The following is a 20,744-nucleotide window of genomic DNA, read 5'->3' as shown; positions in this document are numbered from 1 at the left end:
TTATACTATACAGAGGCCTATGGGTAGTGTATTATACTATACAGATACCTATGGGGAGTGCATTATACTATATAAAGGTCTATGGAGGTGCATTATATTATACAGAGACCTATGGGGAGTGCATAATACTAAATAGAGGCCTATGGAAAGTGCATTATATTATAGAGGTCTATGGGGCGTGCATTATGCTAGGGCAGCACGGTGGCTCAGTGGTTAGCGCTGCAGCCTTGCAGCGCTGGAGTCCTGGGTTCAAATCCCACCAAGGACAACATCTGCAAGGAGTTTGTATGTTCTCCCCGTGTTTGCGTGGTTTTCCTCTGGGCACTCCGGTTTCCTCCCACACTCCAAAGACATACTGATGGGGAATATAGATTGTGAGCCCCACCCGGGACAGTGATGAAAATGTGTGCAAACTGTAAAGCGCTGCGGAATATGTTAGCGCTATATAAAAATAAAGATTTATTTTATTTTTTATTTTATATAGAGGCCTATGGGGATTGCATTATACTATATAGAGGCCAGATGGGAAGTGCATTATACTATAGAGGTCTATGGGTAGTGCATTATGCTATATAGAGGCCTAGAGGGATTGCATTATACTATATAGAGGGCTTCTGGGGGTGCATTGTACTATATAGAGGCCTATGGGGAGTGCATTATACTATACAGAGGCCTATGGTTAGTGTATTATACTATACAGATACCTATGGGGAGTGCATTATACTATATAAAGGTCTATGGAGGTGCATTATATTATACAGAGACCTATGGGGAGTGCATAATACTAAATAGAGGCCTATGGAAAGTGCATTATATTATAGAGGTCTATGGGGCGTGCATTATGCTATATAGAGGCCTATAGGGATTGCATTATACTATATAGAGGCCAGATGGGAAGTGCATTATACTATAGAGGTCTATGGGTAGTGCATTATGCTATATAGAGGCCTAGAGGGATTGCATTATACTATATAGAGTCATATGGGGGGGAGTATACTATATAGAGGCCTATGGAAAGTGCATTATACTATATAGAGGCCTATGGGGAGTGCATTATACTATATAGAGGCCTATGGGGAGTGCATTATACTATATAGAGACCTATGGGGAGTGCATTATACTATAGAGGCCTATGAGGAGTGCATTATACTGTATAGAGGCCTATGGAGAGTGCATAACAGCAGGATAAGGAGTTTGTGCAGATTGAGGATAGATGAGGACAGTGCAGGAAATGTGTCAGATGTGTCTTTGTTGTAATCTCTGCAGCTGAGTCCTGGCTGGAAGAAATTGTCATTTTGATGTGGGCCAGATGGAAAACACAGGAAAAGTGAATGACTCAATCAGAAAGACTGTCAGTTGTAAGTCATTATCTGTAACGATTCTGTAATTTCTTATATGTTCTACAGGACTGGGATCTACCACTGTATTGTCACTATATGGCAGTAAAATCAGTGTTGGTATAGAGATTATTTTTAGTAACAGCCCGGTTACCTGCGGATGTTCTACTACATCCACTATTAGGGTGACCACCATAGTTGTAATCAGGCTTACCTGGTAGGGATCTGCTCAGATGGTTCGCCCCCCCACACCCCTCCCGAACCAAAACCCTAACTACGCCTTTGCCCATAGGTGATAAATATTCAAAGTCTTTTAAATGGTTTTTTTTTTTCCCCAAAAAAAGAAGTGATCTTACATCCATAAGATGGGGGATAACTTGGTGATCGCTGAGGGTCCGAACTCTGAGAATCCTATTGACCTCAAAATTGCAGCTCTAAACAGCATCCGCAGCCTCATCATGACTGGAGATAAGGTGCGCTTACTCGACCGCCGCTCCATTCATTGTCTGTAGGACTGCAGTGTACAACACGCCACCATTTCCATCCATCCCATAGACCATGAAAGTAGCGGCCGAGCATGCGTACCTTATCTTCTTGCAGGACAGAGCTACTGAGGGCGTTCCAGAGCCTAGATCTCGAGATCACTGGGGTTCCCAGTGGTTGAACCCTCAGCAATCAGCAAATTGACATAAGTTATTGAGTATCCATAGGATAGGGGGTCTTTTTTTGGGGGGGTGGGGAGAGGGGGATCAACCCTTTAAGCCCCACTAGTGAAGTCTTCAGACATCCAGAATTTTATAGCCTCCGTGCAGAAAAAATGGTCCAAAATGGTGTTAAAACCTGGACATTTACTGTAAAAAAACCCCACTCAGTGCAACAATTTAGTAATATTTTGTGATTTTCCTACAAAAGCAGTTATTTCGCTTTAATTCTGTGTCACACGTCTGCAGCAATGTCCCACAATCCAGGTAATTAGAGAGGTTTCTTCTTATTTCATTCTGTAGAAACAGAGAAAAATAAATTGGAGGAAGAGAGAATTCTCCTGACACCTGGAGAGGATCACTGGGAAAACGGCAACTCCCCAGAGGTTGTCGGCACTCTTACTCTTCTGTAAGGCTTGTTTCACACTTCAGTTGTTTGACATCAGTCAAAATCCGCCGTTTTTCGAAAAAAAACGGATCCGCCATTTTTTTGCGGATCCGCCTTTTTTCCCCTTGACTTACATTAGCGGTGGATTTTGATGGCTGGTCATCCGTTGCATCCATTTTTTGACGGATCCGTCATAATCTCGCTCTCTCTTCCAGAGTCCTATTGCTTTAATTTTCACACATTGGTGGCTGGAACGGATCCGGTGCATCCGTTTGTTGTCAAACAGAAAGGGATCCTTTTTCTTACTCTTTGGCGGATTTCAATTGACGTCAAACAACTGAAGTGTGAAACAGGTCTAAGGGGTGTTACTAGGGATGTTTATGAGGGAATGTTCACACCTGCAAGAAGAAATAGTCACAGGAATGCTGGCAACAAATCTGCTACCTGCGAATATACCGTCATGGTATGTACAGCGCTTGTGTTGGTATGTGATACCTACGGGATGATGGCATAGTTATAGCCCAATACTGCTGGTCAGGAGCCTGCCCCTTCCTGCTGCACCACATGCCGGGTGTTTGTAGGGAACTTGTTCAAGACAGCCTCAATTCATAACAACTGTTGAAGGTACCCCCATCTCTGATGGTTGTTGGGGGTGCCTCCGATCCCTGATGGTTGTTGGGGGGCGCCTCCCATCCCGATGGTTTTTGGGGGCGCCTCCCATCCCTGATGGTTGTTTGGGCCGCCTCACATTCCTAATGGTTGTTGGGAGTGCCTCCCATTCCTGATGCTTGTTGGGGGCCCTCCCATCCCTGATGGTTGTTGGGGGCGCCTCCCATCCCTGGTGGTTGCTGAGGGTGCCGCACATCCCTGATGGTTGTTGGGGGTGCCTCCCATTCTTGGTGGTTGTTGGGGGTGCCTCCCATCCCTGTTCATTGTTGGGGGTGCCCCCATGCTTGGTGTTTGTAGGGAACTTGTTCAAGACCGCCTCAATCCATGACATCTGTTGAAGGTGCCCCCCATCCCTGATGGTTGTTGGGGGTGCCTCCCATCCCCGATGGTTGTTGGGGTCACCTTCCATCCCTAATGGTAGTTGTGTCGCCTCCTATTTCATATGGTTGTTGGGGGTGCCTCCCATTCCTGATGGTTATTGGGGGAGCCTCCCATTCCTGATGGTTATTGGGGGTGCCTCTGATCTCTGATGGTTGTTGGGGGGCGCCTCCCATCCCGATGGTTTTTGGGGGCGCCTCCCATCCCTGATGGTTGTTTGGGCCGCCTCCCATTCCTAATGGTTGTTGGGAGTGCCTCCCATTCCTGATGCTTGTTGGGGGCCCTCCCATCCCTGATGGTTGTTGGGGGCGCCTCCCATCCCTGGTGGTTGCTGAGGGTGCCGCACATCCCTGATGGTTGTTGGGGGTGCCTCCCATTCTTGGTGGTTGTTGGGGGTGCCTCCCATCCCTGTTCATTGTTGGGGGTGCCCCCATGCTTGGTGTTTGTAGGGAACTTGTTCAAGACCGCCTCAATCCATGACATCTGTTGAAGGTGCCCCCCATCCCTGATGGTTGTTGGGGGTGCCTCCCATCCCCGATGGTTGTTGGGGTCACCTTCCATCCCTAATGGTAGTTGTGTCGCCTCCTATTTCATATGGTTGTTGGGGGTGCCTCCCATTCCTGATGGTTATTGGGGGAGCCTCCCATTCCTGATGGTTATTGGGGGTGCCTCCCATCTCTGGTTGTTGGTGGTGCCTCCCATCCCTGATCGTTGTTGGGGGCGCCTCCCATCCCTTATCTTTGTCCTGTCCTTGGTGCTCACTTGCCGTAGAGCCATCTACTAGTTGGGCACGCAAAAAAAACTATGCAGATACAATAGTTAGGAACCAACTACACATCTGTGTGGCTTCTGGAATCTTGAAAGCCTGAAAGGAGAGAGGATCATGTCCCCAAATGTAACAATCTATAAAATCCTCCATTTTCCATGTCCCCATGATGCCATGCTGGTTCCACAAGCTTCCTGACTTATTGATGTGTACGCCCTTTCTGGCCCAAAGGCTGATTTTCCTCCTAAGCGGCAGCAACAAGATTTCCAGACTAAATAAACTATTATTACCATCTTTCCTCGATGCAGCAGGACAGGTGGCTTTGCCCTTGCAGGAGAGTGTTATATTGGATCGTTGCATTAACCCTTTCTGGTGGCATCGATGATCATCGATGGTGATATTGTATTACCTGTGGACGCTCTGTAATTCATTCTAGCACTGTTCACATGGAAACATGAGTGCAGAGGAGGCCGACTAGTCATGAGTGTCCATGTCAATGAGGAAAAAACTAACCATAGCATCTATCAATATTAACCCCTTGAAGACCACCTCTTTAGAAAAACATGACAGCTTTTTTCCCTCAACAGTCGCACACCTTTTCTCAGGTTGTGCGTGATTTTGCCACTCATCCCACAATCACTTCAACCAGGCTAATCTGTAATACGAGACATAACCAGTGGATTGGTGTGGCGCTGTGGCTAGAAAAAAACAGCCATGCTTTTCTAATCCCATGCAATCCGTTTAGCTGAGCCACGTCTGCGCAGATGTTGATGGCCGCAAGATGACAGCTTCTGCTTCTCATTTTGAAGAACTCCATAGCAGTGGAACCAACTGGCACTGGAGTAAAAGACTAGAGAGCTTCTATTGAAGTTGGGGCACAAATCCATTGACTACCTCATGATGTAATTAAATTAACTAACGATATTCACGAAGGCTGGGGTGCCAGACCAAAAGGTACTGTCACACTTAGTGATGTACCAGCGATCCCGACCAGCGATATGACGCGGTCAGGATCGCTGGTGCATCGCTAAGTTGTCGCTAGTGCGCTGCCACACAGGCAGATCTCACCAGCGACATCGCAGGGGTCGGGGGTCGCTACCTACCTGTCAGACGAGGCCATCCTGACGTCCTCCCGCCCGCGTCCACGCGTCGCTCGTCGTCACAGCAGGAAGCCCAGCAGGAAGCTGACGACGAGAAACGGTCCAGGCTGTTCTCGCGCGATCAGCGATAACCAGCGGGGGAGCGGTCGGAGGTAAGTATCAGACATAGGGATATCACTAGCAATATCGCTATAACGTCACAAAAACCAGTGACGTTAAGCTAGCGATATCGCTTGGTGTGACAGGCCCTAAAGACTCACAGCGGACACTAAAGTAATGGCTCCTACAGAGGCCAGGTGCCAAATCAATGACTTCCACAGCGGAACAAAAGTGATGGCTCTCATTAGTACTGGAGGAGCACCAAACTAGTGAGGCCATCTTGAGCTGGATCTCCAAACTAATGGCTCGTCTTGAGGAAACAAAATGATGGTTCCCTCTAGATTTGGGACACAAAATGAAAGGGCTCCCATACAAGCTGGGGCACTAAGCCAATGTCTTCTTCATGGCCTGATGTACCAAATAAATGGATCCACAGAGGTCAGGGTTTCAAAATAATGACTCCCACTAGAGATCCAAAGTGATGGCTCTAATTGGGACTGGAGCATCAAACCAGTAGTATCCTCATGGCCTCAAGCACCAGACCAATGGCTCCCCACTATGATTGTGGCCCTAGATCAAAAAGCATCCATTGAAGCTGGCATGCCAATACAATGGCTCTGGGTAACTAGGTAACCAAATTGAATGATCCCAAAAGGGCTTCCATTGAATCTAGGGAACTAAGTGTAACACCACTTTAGGGCTACCACGGTACACTGGGTTTTATGGGGGAGGGTCTCACCTCTCCAGGGCGCTGTGCCTCCACCCGAATCTTGATTGGAGCTCCCTCTCTCTGGGACTGCAGAAGGACAGTTATCTTCTGCCAGGGGCTGATTCGGGAAACCCCTGCCACAGCTCAGTACACACACTCAGGGAACAGGAGTAAAACCGTTTAACAGATTTATTGCTATGCAGCAGAATTGAGGTGGGTTTAAAGGAATAACATACAATACAAATAACGGTGCTCTATAAAAGTCATATACACATCACAATCTACTTCTACTCCGACCCTGCAAATATAACGTAGCAGGTTCCCCCCCTCTTTTTGTATCAACTCAGTCCAAACATTGGGGCCCAGTTGCCGCGGATGTTGGGGCGCAAATTAGAACCGTGGGTGCACTTAGATGAATATTAATTTCAATAGTCTGGGTTGTAATGCACACACTGTAAATAGCGCTGGTAGAACCACAAGTCTCAGAAGAGCACTCACTGTGTGTCTCAAATGGTCAGAGGATTCTTTGGACACCAGCTGGGGGCGGCAGGGTTTAGGCCTTTATGCAGTGGGAGTGACGACAGAACTCTCCAGGTCTTTGATGTTAATGGCCTCAAAGGGCGACAGGACGGAGCTCTCTCCAGCAGCGAGGGTATCTCAGCGGGGGCTGCCACACTCTGCAGCGTAGAGGAATGCAGATCCACACTTCTCTGTTTCTCACAGCAAGCTGCCACGCTCCTTCCTCTCTGAGCCTTTACTTCCACTTTCTCGTCAGCTCCCTCCCCCAAGTCCCTCCTCCTCCAATCCACTCTCTTTCTTTCTATCTTTCCAGGCCGTGTCATCTGACTGAAACAAGGGTCCCTGGGAATTGTAGTCCACTGCCACTCAGGGGAAAAACGATTAATGTCTGTAGGTCCCTGTTTAACAGCCGCTGCAAAACTCTTCTTAGTGTCTGTAAGCTCCAGTATGCAGGTAGCTGCTCTGACAGTTCCCTGGGCAGGTGTTACATAAGTTAACAAGTTTCACTGGGGAACCAAAGTAGTGGCTCCCACTGAGGCTGAGGGACCAACCCGAAGACTCCATAAAGACCTGACACCCCAAACCAATGGTTTTTACAGAACCCGGGGCACATGACCAATGACTATCCCTGGGGCTGGTGAACGAAACTGGTGATGCCCTCATGGCCACCTGACTAACTTCTTCTAAAACAGCTGGGGGAACAAACATCAGATGACTAAATAGGCTGAGACACCATGGTTGCTACAGGCGATAATTGCACTTACCGGTTGGGGCACCAAACCAATGGCTTCTAATTGGGCAAGGTAGAAAACCACCTGAGAATTGCAAGGGAATTTTAAAAGTAAGCTGTATGCAAACTTCAGAACTAAAGACTTCATGGCATAACGAAATGTACATGGTAACATAAAAGGTCCAATACTGTGACATTATAACACATAGGAGCATTCATCTGACATAATAATCACAGCCCTGCAGCTGTTGCCCCCTCGTACCGTTCCTGTGTTTTCTTGACATCCTGTTAGTTCATTACTATCTGCAATTGTTCTTTTCTTCGTTTGAAGTCGGTGGGCGGCTTCTAAACTCGGATTTCAGGCCTTCACTACAAATAAACTGCACATAAGTGGAATTCATGCATAAATGTTTTATGGAACGGAAGGAAGAGAAGTTAAAGGAGTCCTACACCCGAGTATGGAGCTTTTACAAAACCCTATGAAGTTAAATAAAGGGGTTGAGAATAATCATCTTTTGGCTGAAGGAGAGATCAGCTACACGGAATCTCTCTGAGGGACCCATCATGTCCATACATTTTGTGAACATTTTAATGATTTCAGTGGAATCCGTTATGCTTGATTTCCCCTGAGGAGGCGCTGCAGCAGAATTACACACTTACTGCCAGGTAGCCTTTCAGCTGATCCCCGCAGAAGAACATCTCTATCCACTAAATATTTACATTTCTGAAACAACCCGGTCACTTACGGCATGCCCAAACAAAACGTGGATCAATATCATCCGGACAATCCTTGCCGGGTTATCAAGGTGATCCAATACGGATCCTAAAATTCTATCAGTTTTCATGACTAATTTAGCAGTACTTTGGATCTTGGGTGTTGTGCACACAGAGTTTTTGGATCAGAAACTAAGTGGAAATTCTCCAAATCCTCAGCAAAAAACACTGTGTGCACATACTCTCATATCTACCAAACTCACATTATATTTCTAGGACTTTAGGTATGGAGTCCCTGTACGGTCTTCTACCATCAGTCTTCAGCCGAGCAGACTGCAGCAATCTGTCATTGAGCTTTCCTGAAACTTTCAGAAGCTGAATATTTAGAAGGCATTGATTTTTGCCCTGGAGAGAACAGATATAGAATCCCAGACATCACGTGGTGATAGCTTCATGATTTGATGTGCCCCGTGTCCAAGGAGTTTCTGTTCTCAATGCAGATACCCGACACAAACATTTGGCCCTCTGACCTTCATATGGCAAAATTTCATAAATTGGTCTTGTCAGACGGCAATAATATGCATTAGTGAATTTTGTTTTATGATGGTGTTGACTTGTTGAATGCTCCATCCTCGTGGCTGCGCAGACAGAACGTGGTTGCTTTGGTGGCTTTCCCTTTGCTGGTGGGATGACTCCTTATTTCAATCTGTTCTGAATCTCTATGTGCAGCACCATCTGGAGCACTTGGGTGACACTCATCACACAGCACAAGTGGTTCTACATGGTTCTGCTCCTCATCGGCTCAGTGGGCCACGCTCGTGACTTATCACTACTTTGGTCCATTTTCGGAGTCTTCTTGGCTAACCATTTACTCGCTAACTGCATGCCAACTCCCAACCCGATCTGTTGACCCACTAGAATATAAGAGTATGGGGTCCACATGCATCTACGTCCTTGCAAGGAGAAGGCTCTTTACATGCTTTCGGCCTTACTGCTGCCATGTCACCAAACAAAATCTGAACACAAAACGCACCATATCACCCAATACAAGGTAGATCCATTTGGTCAGTAACAGTTTGATTCACCGAACAGAAATTTGCCATATATCCAGCAGCTGGAATTCCTAGTGATCAGTTATGATTGTCACAGAACCTGGCAGTGAGTGCTTAATTTCCCTACAGCACCACTGCAGGAGGAATAAAGAATTACACCATTCTTATCAGATTGAATGGATGGTACTTAGAATACATAGTGTGCTGGGTCCTCTGGAGTAAGAGATGGCTATTAAGGGTGGATCCCCCCCCCCCCTATTAACTCTGGTTCCTAATTGAGAACATTTCTCCTTTAATTTCAGACACGTTGCTTTGCGGTGGATTTTACAGGGAATGTTTTATCTGCAGACGCAGAAGCCAAGATAAGAGGAGAGATGAGTATTTCCCCGCTCCAGCTCTGGGTCACTCCTGCACTGATGGCTCCGCATTATTTTATACATGGAGAAAGTGACGGCGATTTAAAGTGATCTCCAGTTTGTCAATAGGGCGGTGATGAAAAATGTATGCTGCTGAGTCGTGCACTATTCGTGGTACATTATCATCAACCGCTACATGACGATGAACAATAGTGGCATCCTAAAAAGATTCTACGAGTGTATGTACAGTACACGTCGCACTGAGATTTCCTTATGAGCAGTAATAGTGGGCTCATACTGCGCCCAAATAATGCAACCATAAAATAGCTAAATAATAGCACCATAAAGAACTCGAATAGGCAGCAAGCATTGAAGAAAACACATTACCGCATACCGTATTCAGGACGCTGGCGCGTTATAAACCAAAGTGAATTCTGTTAAAAGATCATTTTGGAGGAATAAGAGGATTTTACAAAGCAGGGAGCTCCTTTAATCTGAATTTGGAGTATGGCGTTCCAAACTGTGTCCTTGATTTGTATTATTTATACTATTTAAGAGGCCTTTTCTTGCACTTATGTTGTCCCCACTGATCCCCTAAATATGTCGTTTTTTAATTTTTTCAAATCCGCCATAAGTTTCCAGTGATATAGGCTCTTTTTTACATTTTTATGGTTTTTATCAAAAGGGCGTGACTTACAGTAGAATAATAATAAAGAGCAGCCTAAAGACACGCCCCAGAGGATCCTGTGAGCCACACCCATGAAAATTAACACTCAATAAAAAAAAGGTCCAAATTTCTGGAACTGTATTGTGGATTTAAAAAAAAAAAAGGCATAATCCAGGGAGCAGTGAGAATTAAGAGCAAAAACTGTCCACTTCTGACCTGGTGACAGGACCTCTTTAACTTAAGTTTTTCATTAAATATGTTAAAATGTAGCATCTTAGTAGTAAAGATAATAGCCTTTTTTTCTACTTTTTTGCTAGAGAGTGGAAGATGGAAACCATTAACAAGCTGCTGTTGACAGATCTATTATTTTTCCAGTAGACCTTAAACATCGCTGTTTTTGCAATTTTTCACACAAACCATAATTAGTAAAAGTAAAAAAAAAAAAACCCTAAGTCTCTACCATCACTTCTGTAATTGTCCTACTTGTTGATGGTTTCCATGTAACACAAGATTTTTTTTACCATTGGATGAAATAAACAGCTCGCTGAAAAAGCAAAAAAAAAAAGTAATGAGGATGTATTACCAAGCAGCAGATGTACCTGTGACTGTCGGGCATTAGATATACCTGCTTGATTGGGTGATAGAATAGCGCTTCAGGACAGGCAGCAGAGGAAGCAGACGATGAAATGGCCTGTTATTGAATTACTGCTGCGATAATGAAATATACTGCTTTATACTAAAGTGTTGCTCAGGAAAAAGGTTTACGGAACTCTTTTCATATTTAGAATTAAATGTTTTTTTTTATTTTTAATGTGAATTGCACCATAAAGAAGCTCAAACAATTGTCATAAATATATATATTTTTTCACCCGGTGTAAATGCCGCTGTTTTCCTGAATCCGGTGTTGTTTTTCTTTTGTTGCTGCTCCTCACCATTCCAGAGATATGGCTCCTTCTTCAGCCATGTTACCTAGTGGGTGTGATCAATTCTTTTCAGTGGGTGGTGTCTTAAAAACCACGCCCAGTTGACAAAGAAAAATTCAATTTATATACAGACAAGAAGAGGCCATATCTCAGGAATGGAGAGGCACAGAAACAAAACAAAAACAACGCCGGATTCAGCTGAACAGCGGCATTTCCACTGGGTTAAAATAAATTACATGGCAACGTCATCTACTGGATGAGTGCTTTATGGAGGAATTCCCATTTGTAAGGTTTTTAAGAAAATCTCAGACTAGGATTGCAGCCATTTTTGTTTTAAAGGAAAACTCTGATCACATTTCACAGTGTTATGGCTAAACTTACGACAAAATTAGTCAATTTTTTTCTGTAGGAATGCTGGAAAAATCAGCGACGTGTGAACATACCCTTACTGTAAATGGTGAAATCCTTGGCAAGTGCACAGCACACATCTGAAACACGGCTTGTGCCGTGCACTTAAAACAAGTAAAGGCAAAAATGTTTCTATTCCCTGACTGCAAACAGAGCTCTTGATAAGTAGTGTGTAGCTGACACAAAAGATATATTATAAAGCTTTAGCTGTATTTTTTTTCTATCTGGTGGGTTCGGGAGGGAACATAGATCCCTAAAATTTAACAGGCAAATATTCAGAAGTTGTACAGAACTCTGCCTTTTTGCAGAAACAGCGCCACCCCATGGGTTATATCTGGTACTGCTGCTCGCATAAATTGAAGTGAATGTGGCTCAGCTGCAGTACCACCCATCAACTATAGACAGGTATGGCGCTGTTTCTGGAAGAAGACAGCCATGCTTTGCTGGACAATACCCTTTTCCCACTGAATGACGCCCAAGACCATCACCAATATAGTTACTGCGTCACATCCCCCCCTATAAAGCTTTGTACTGCGACAGTTGCCATATGTAGCCGTGACACACATTACCCACCCTGAGCTCTAATAAACAGAATAATACAGAATTATTATATTTCTTGTACAAAGGCAGGATTTTTCGGGCGGCACTTTCGGCAGACCTGCAGCCTCTGACGTACAGGAGCTGTCATCTGCATACAATGGTCGCACAATTACAGCTCCGCGCGGGGGCAGATTGCTAACCAGGTGCTCTGTGCCGCACAGCGCCGCACAATCCTACTGCTGCCGCCTGTCCGTAACATATGTGACAGCAAAGTAGAAGAACAATCAATGCTGTGGGTGACACGCTGTGCAAAGTGACGCACTACAGTGACACAGGATCCCTGCGTCTTCAGGTTTACTTGTCAGAGGAGCACAACTTTCTCCAATCCAAGGGCCACAATAGAGGGGTACATGGAACATGCGCCAAATACCCGAGACTTCCCCCTATACTGCACACTGTGCGGTGTGGCACTGTTCTGCAAGGAACCTGGGTAAAAGGAACCAATTTTGCGGTCTTAAAGGGGTTGTCCACTACTTTTTTCTACCAGACCCCAGACTATCTCCTGGCAGGAGGAGGGCGTTTGGTGACCATTACAGCCAACCCATGGTCCCCTGATAGACCCCACCAGAAGAGGAACACTGGCAGCAGTACTGAGGAGTGGCAGGGATCCAGCACGTCTTGTTCTTTTTTTATGTTGGGACCACCATAGGCCCATTTTTTTAAACTAAGTAAATGTAGTGGACAACCCCTTTGACCCAGCCCAATAAAATCTGAGGATATTGTGAAGATGGAGCGACCTCCCATCTTCCCTGTACATAACTCCAGTCTCTTTATAGCCAAGTGGGAGTGATTCCCAGCTCCTCTGTGGGCGGTTTTCTTGGAGACCACACCCAGTTGGCTAAAAGACTAGCTTTATATACAAGGAAGAGGAGGTCATATCTCAGGAACGGAGAGGTGCAGGAATAAAAGAAAAACAACGCCGGACTCGGGAGAACAGCGGCTTTTACACCAGGTAAAAAAAAAATATACATATATATTTATGGCAAGTGGCAGCAATGTTACTCCCCTATAAATGATGCCAGCTGAGAGGGGGCTGGTATATTTCATCTATATTTTGCCATTGTAAGACGCCATGTTGGCCGACCTCCGGAATAATGACGCTTTGCCTTGCCGATGATGAGGGCCGCTGTGCATGCCCAGGTGAACACGCAGGGTGCAGTCTGCATGCTGGACTCATGGACCGTGTAATGGCAGCCTGTATTCTGCCAGTGCCACATGTGGCCATAAACCAGCTAGAAGGAAACTGAGGATGGATGTCAAATCTGTGCAGTCCTATGATTAGCAAATCTGCCATTGTGTGCGCCCGCGTCATCTGGGAGAGCTTGGGGAAAGCCGGGTGCTGCGCTGACGCCGTCTTTGTGATCCTGTTGCTGTTTTTCTCTCCTTGTTCTGCGCTTTAGGAATTGTACGGAAGAATTCAGTCTTGAACGATCCTATTCACAGTGAGTTGACTGCATGGCATGACTATATTTTACCTACGGTGAAAATCACTGATGTATGAAGTTAGAAAAACATGGCTACAAGAAACAGCGCCACCCTTGTACAGAGACCGTGTCTGATTTTACAGCTTTATTTTTAATTCAAGTGTTTCAATACCAGGCATGGCCTATGGACAAAAGTGGCGCTGTTTCTAGAAGAAATTAGTTATGTTTATCAAATCTCATGCAAGTAGGATGCACTTACTTTTTTTTTTGCTTCCCGACACATTCAACTTTTATGTGATCTGTAGTTACAGTTGTGGCCAAAAGTATTGACACCCCTGCAATTCTGTCAGATAATACTCAGTTTCTTCCTGAAAATGATTGCAATCACAAATTCTTTGGTATTATCTTCATTTAATTTGTCTTAAATGAAAAAACACAAAAGAGAATGAAGCAAAAAGCAAAACATTGATCATGTCACACAAAACTCCAAAAATGGGCCAGACAAAAGTATTGGCACCCTCAGCCTAATACTTGGTTGCACAACCTTTATCCAAAATAACAGACCAACCGCTTCCGGTAACCATCAATGAGTTTCTTACAATGCTCGGCTGTAATTTTAGACCATTCTTCTTTGGCAAACTGCTCCAGGTCCCTGATATATGAAGGGTGCCTTCTCCAAACTGCCATTTTTAGATCTCTCCACAGGTGTTCTATGGGATTCAGGTCTGGACTCATTGCTGGCCACCCTAGAAGTCTCCAGTGCTTTCTCTCAAACCATTTTCTAGTGCTTTTTGAAGTGTGTTTTGGGTCATTGTCCTGCTGGAAGACCCATGACCTCTGAGGGAGACCCAGCTTTCTCACACTGGGCCCTACATTATGCTGAAAAATTTGTTGGTAGTCTTCAGACTTCATAATGCCATGCACACGGTCAAGCAGTCCAGTGCCAGAGGCAGCAAAGCAACCCCAAAACATCAGGGAACCTCCGCCATGTTTGACTGAAGGGACCGTGTTCTTTTCTTTGAATGCCTCTTTTTTTCTCCTGTAAACTCTATGTTGATGCCTTTGCCCAAAAAGCTCTACTTTTGTCTCATCTGACCAGAGAACATTCTTCCAAAACGTTTTAGGCTTTTTCAGGTAAGTTTTGGCAAACTCCAGCCTGGCTTTTTTATGTCTCGGGGTAAGAAGTGGGGTCTTCCTGGGTCTCCTACCATACAATCCCTTTTCATTCAGACGCCGACGGATAGTACGGGTTGACACTGTTGTACCCTCGGACTGCAGGGCAGCTTGAACTTGTTTGGATGTTAGTCAAGGTTCTTTATCCAACATCCGCACAATCTTGCGTTGAAATCTCTTGTCAATTTTTCTTTTCCATCCACATCTAGGGAGGTTAGCCACAGTGCCATGGGCTTTAAACTTCTTGATGACACTGCGCACGGTAGACACAGGAACATTCTGGTCTTTGGAGATGGACTTGTAGCCTTGAGATTGCTCATGCTTCCTCACAATTTGGTTTCTCAAGTCCTCAGACAGTTCTTTGGTCTTCTTTCTTTTCTCCATGCTCAATGTGGTACACACAAGGACACAGGACAGAGGTTGAGTCAGCTTTAGTCCATGTCAACTGGCTGCATGTGTGATTTAGTTATTGCCAACACCTGTTAGGTGCCACAGGTAAGTTACAGGTGCTGTTAATTACACAAATTAGAGAAGCATCACATGATTTTTTGAACAGTGCCAATACTTTTGTCCACCCTCTTTTTTATGTTTGGTGTGGAATTATATCCAATTTGGCTTTAGGACAATTCTTTTTGTGTTTTTTCATTTAAGACAAATTAAATGAAGATAATACCAAAGAATTTGTGTTTGCAATCATTTTCAGGAAGAAACTGAGTATTATATGACAGAATTGCAGGGGTGTCAATACTTTTGGCCACAATTGTATAAATCAGCTGAGAGGAGATCAAAAAGTACTGATGAGTCACACTCACAACTCTCCCATGGAATTGTAAGGCCGGGATCACACATGCGAGAAGCTCGGCCGCGTATCGCACATCAATACCCGGCACTGCCGCCAGCACTCGGATCGGCACGTGCGGCATGACACATGTATTTCTATGCAGCCGCATGCTCCGCTCCTGAGTGCCGGCGGCAGTGCCGGGTATTAAGATGTGAGACTTGTCCGAGTTTCTTGCATATGTGATCCCAGCCTTAGCGTGAGCGCAGTGACAGGTTCTCAGTTACCTCATTCTGCAGCCAGCAACAGACAGCGCAACACAGAGGCTGTAGAAGATGAACAGAGCAAAATCTTTAATAAAACCCAATTGAAAACATGATGATTTTTAGCCCCAAATACATGGATTGATTAAAGTAAATGAAGGTGGAAACCTTGTTTGACCATTCCTGGGCTATTACCCCTAAATTTGCTATAAAATGCACAGTATAGCTAAGGGCCCGGTTACTCATTTGGCATTCGGGCCCAGGGGCACCATATTTGATTATATGGTCTCCTATGGGGCGTAGGAACAGGGGTCAGGTTCAGCACAGTACTTTGGGGTAAAGTCGGCAGTGGACATGTCACGCGTGGTCCTGGCGCTCGGCACGTTGGCTGCGTACTCCATGGGATGATCCACAAAGAGCTGATTATAAAGCAGCAGGAGACCCTGAGAGGCTGTGTACTGACTCAGGGTGTGTGGGAGGCTACACCCGAGGCAGCCCCCTATATAATTACACGAGGTCTTCCGATATGGGGTCCATTAGCGGAGCGAAGTGCTCTGATTACTATATGGTGTATATGGAGGGCCAGGAACAGCTTCACTTACTGCAGTGCTGTGCACGACCCGGACTATTATACCTTCTATTACACATGTCCTGACACAGTCAACCGGACGATCTTCTGCGTTACATAATGCTGCTGCTACCATAGTATCGGAGTAAGCGGGCATCATGGGGCATGGGGCCCAGTCGAGGTTCACCGCTTCTAGACCTGGATTTGGGATTTTAACTCAGGTGCGGTAAGGGTTAAATCGTTCTTGCCAACCCTACTATACCGCCCAGGAGGATCCTAGAAAGGGGGGCAACCTCCCTGCCACCCAGAAGAGGCGGAGCACTCCGCAAACCTCTGAGGACCAACCGTAATCGGCTCTTTATTGGGGTTGGTCCCATCTGGGACCTGTAGCTATCTGAGAACGGGACACCTCACAGGTGCAACCACATTTCCATTCCACGATACAGGCTTCGTCTTCAGGATAGGCGCAGGTCTCAGAGGGGCCACGCAGCTTTCGGGCACTGAGGATGTGCCATAGATGTCTCGGCTGGGCACCCCGCATACATCGGCTATCTGATGAATGCACTTATGTCTAGGTCTCGCAGTGCACCTCGTGGTCATGTACATGTGATGTACGTGTCCTGCAACGAGGAGCGGGATCTTTGCAGTCTCTATAAGGCAATGTACCTGCATTATAAGGCTGTGTGCAGACGTACTTTTTAGCCCTGCGGATTTTTCCGCGCAGAATGGAAGAAATCCGCAGGTCAAATGACCTGCATTTTTCCTGCGGATTTCTTCCATTTTTCCTGCGGATTTCTTCCATTTTTCATGCAGTTTTCCACTGCGGATTCTCCCCTGCGGATTTGGTGACAGGGGAGGTGGAAAACCGCACAAAAGAAGTAACATGCTGCGGATTTTGTACCGCGGGAAAACCCTGCGGAAAAATCCGCAGCGTCTGCACAGCGTTTTTTTTTTCATTGATTTTAAGGCTACTGTACATCACAATGCGGATATGCAACGTTTCTGCGCGGTAAAATCCGCTGCGGATCCACTGCAAATCTGCATCGTGTGCACACAGCCTTAGAATAGCTGTAAATCGCTGCGGCGGTGGAGTGGAGCAGCACATTCAGGATCACGTCTCGTGGTATGGGGGCTCGTTATTCTTTTCTGCACGCAGCTTGCTTGTTTGCCAGCAATTGTTCCTGATTTGTCTCAGCGGTGTCTCATTAGCATTAATGCAAATCAGCGGAAGCATGTAATTCCATGTGTTGCTTACGCAAAATTAAAGGCCAAAATCCTCGAAATAAAGAGCAGATGGATGTAATAAGGAGACATGGGCCTAATTTAGGCAGGTGTACAGTATGCATAGAATATATAGTGGGCATGTCCAGCGCCGGCCTTAGGGGTGCGCTACCTGTGCTGTATTGCAATGTACTTTATATCTGGAGCTGTTATTTTGACATCATATGTTTGTATTATTTGAGCACTATATGGTAATATTATGTGAGTGTATGGCATTATAGAAACACTGTACATTTATTTTAGCACTGTATGGTTCTATTTGAGCACTGTATGGTGGTTTTATTTGAACACTGCATGGTGGTATTATATAAGCACTGTATGGTCCTAGTTCACCACTACGTGGTATATAAACACTCTATTCTGGATTTAATTGAGCACTGTACTCTGATTTTATTTGTGTGCTGGTTTTATTTGAACACCGTATGGTGTTTTTTTGTGTATAGTGATAGTTAAACACTGGTGGTTTTATATAAACATATGAACAGTGTATGGTATACAAGCACTGTAGGCTGGTTTTATTTGAAAACTGTATGGTGATTTTATTTGAACGTTATATTTTGGTTTTGTATGAACACTGTATAGTAATGTTATATAAGCACTGCATGCTGGATTTATTTGAACACTCTATGGTGATTTTATTTGAAAACTATTGCTTTATTTGAACACTGTATGGTAGTTATATATAAGCTCTGTATGCTGAATTTATTAGATGTATGGTAGTATTATATAAACATTGTATGCTGGTTTTATTTGAGCACTTTATGAAGATTTTATACAAGTACTGTATGGTAGTTTTATTTGAGCACTTTATGGTGGTTTTATACAAGGACTGGATGCGGGTTTTATTTGAAAACTGTATTTCTTTATTTGAACACTGTATGGTAGTAGTATTATATAATCACTGTATGCTGGATTTATTGGATGTTTGGTAGTATTTACATAAGCATTATCTGCTGGTTTTATTTGAGCACTTTATGGTGGTTTTATACAAGCACTGTATGCTGGTTTTATTTGAGCACTTTATGGTGGTTTGATACAAACCCTGGATGCGGGTGTTATTTGAGCAATGTATGGTGGCTTTACTTGAGCACTGTATGGTGGGTTTTATTTTAGCACCACTTTCTGGTGGTTTTCTTTGAGCACTTTATGGTGGTTTTATATGAGCACTGTATGGTGGTTTAATTTGAGCACGCTATGATGCTAGTTACATTGGCAATTCTGCTACTTTAGATTTCAGAGGAAATTATGTTTTTCAGGTTGCTATTTCTGCTGATGCATCCAAATATGAAACCATTTACAAAAAAAAATGCACAATAGCCAGTCAATATCTCGCTCAATTTAATCATTGATTTCACTCCTCCAGCAGCAAAAAAGTCACCGAGATGTCCGAAACGTTTAATTAGAATTGCAAGAAGTGGTGTTTTGCAAAGCTTTTACCAATTAGGGGATTTTCCCAGGTTCCTTTTCTTATTACAACTCATTACAATCAGACAGAATTTATAATTGGAGACGGGATTATGAAATACTGTAATAGAAGGGGAGTAGAAAGAAAGTGGAAAGGAAGAGAAACGCAATTTTAGAGGAATTTACACCAAATATTTTCAGGATTTAAAATGTAAGCTTATTACAAGAGGTTTCCATTCAATGACTGCAAAAAGAGATTGTGAGATACATTTACTTTACTGCCTCTCCCACACCCTTACTGCCTATCCCACATCCTTACCGTGCCCTAGACTAATGGGAAATGTGGAATTAAAGGGGTAGTCTATAAAATATCCATGTGATCAGAAGAGATGATTTGATACCCGACAGTCTTCAGCAATGGTGTCAGTCGCATTCATCAGATGAGCAGCCGGCGTCCCTTCTCATACAACTCGTCCTATTAATACTTTGTGTTTTTGTTTCTCGGCAGCTGCTATCTGTAATGCGGCCAAATCTTTATCACCGTCTAATTTGCTGCTTCCAGTGTAAGCAATTACAATATACCTGACATGACACAGTCCTGGCAGATTCTTAATACGTCTCCAGGGAACACAACAAGTTATTACAATGAAGCAATTTGCAAGTAAACTTCAAATGGATCAGTCAACAAGTAGCCTAAGGCCTCTTTCACACTTCAGTTTTTTACAATCAGTCACAATCCGCCAGGTTTTGAAAAAAACGGATCCTCAATTTTCTTTTGAGGATCCGTTTTTTTCCCCATTGACTTCCATTAATGGCGGATTGTGACGGATTGCCGTCCGTTGCATCCGTTTTTTTTGAGGATCCGCCAAAAGTTGCTGTCCGTCACCATCCTCAAAGATTTTAAAACGGAGCTTGCAACGTTTTTTCCTCTGGCGGATCCTCCAGACACTGATTTAACCCGAAATTCTTTCTGGGTGCTGGACAAAAACAAAATTCTCTCTCTCTCTCTCTCTCCCCCTCTCTCTCCCGGCCAGCGGTTCCTTTAAATTTCCTCATTTTTCAGGATCCGTCTGAAAACGGATCCTGTGCCATCCGTTCACATCAGTTGAGAACGGATCCGCTTGTCTGACTTTTTGGCTGATTTGAACTGATGCAAAAAAACTGAAGTGTGAAAGAGGCCTAAGGAAACCATCAAGCATTGTCCCTTCTTCATAACACTGCCAGCCTAGTCGCTTCTTCATAACACTGCCAGCCTAGTCGCTTCTTCATAACACTGCCAAGTCGCTTCTCCCTAACACTGCCAGCCTAGTCACTTCTTCATAACACTGCCAGCCTAGTCACTTCTTCATAACACTGCCAGCCTAGTTGCTTCTTGCTAACACTGCCAGCCTAGTCACTTCTTCATAACACTGCCAGCCTAGTTGTGTCACGAAGTGACTGGCCCTGTGTGACACAACCCAGGAAGCAAAGGCACACCGGGGACACAATTACAACGGTGTGCCCTGCGATAGGCAATGGGGAAATGGACACCTCCTGCACTCTCCTGAGGCTGTGCCCTGGTCTATCCTGATGTCACTGTCACAGGGCCCACTGTTGTAATTGTGTCCCCGGTGTTCCCTTGTTTGTTTGTCATTTAGTGACCGACCGCTTGCTTGGCCGTGTCACACAGGGTCAGTCACTTCGTGACAAGTTGCTTCTCACTATCACTGCCAGCATAGACACTTCTCCCTAACACTG

The 20,744-nt window shown here is 44.8% G+C and overlaps 1 protein-coding gene across 9 annotated transcripts in view; it reads left to right on the top strand.

Annotated features, from left to right (window-relative positions):
* Positions 1-20,744, top strand: part of KCNT1 (potassium sodium-activated channel subfamily T member 1) — a 275,208-nt gene that overhangs the window by 167,119 nt on the left and 87,345 nt on the right. For 2 of the 9 annotated variants that reach the window (XM_073541143.1, XM_073541147.1), the window contains exon 2: positions 13,517-13,558. The exons of the other annotated variants lie outside the window; for them this stretch is intronic. In XM_073541143.1, coding sequence (XP_073397244.1) covers positions 13,517-13,558 — 42 coding nt within the window. The remainder of the gene's footprint in view (positions 1-13,516; positions 13,559-20,744) is intronic. 9 annotated transcript variants of the gene reach the window in all.

This window comes from Dendrobates tinctorius, unplaced genomic scaffold, assembly GCF_039654945.1.
Source record: "Dendrobates tinctorius isolate UK_male_01 unplaced genomic scaffold, ASM3965494v1 ptg000120l, whole genome shotgun sequence".
In the NCBI taxonomy this organism is placed as follows: domain Eukaryota; kingdom Metazoa; phylum Chordata; class Amphibia; order Anura; family Dendrobatidae; genus Dendrobates; species Dendrobates tinctorius.
The sequence above is the reverse complement of the archived record's forward strand: the minus strand, read 5'-3'. Positions and strand labels throughout refer to the sequence as shown.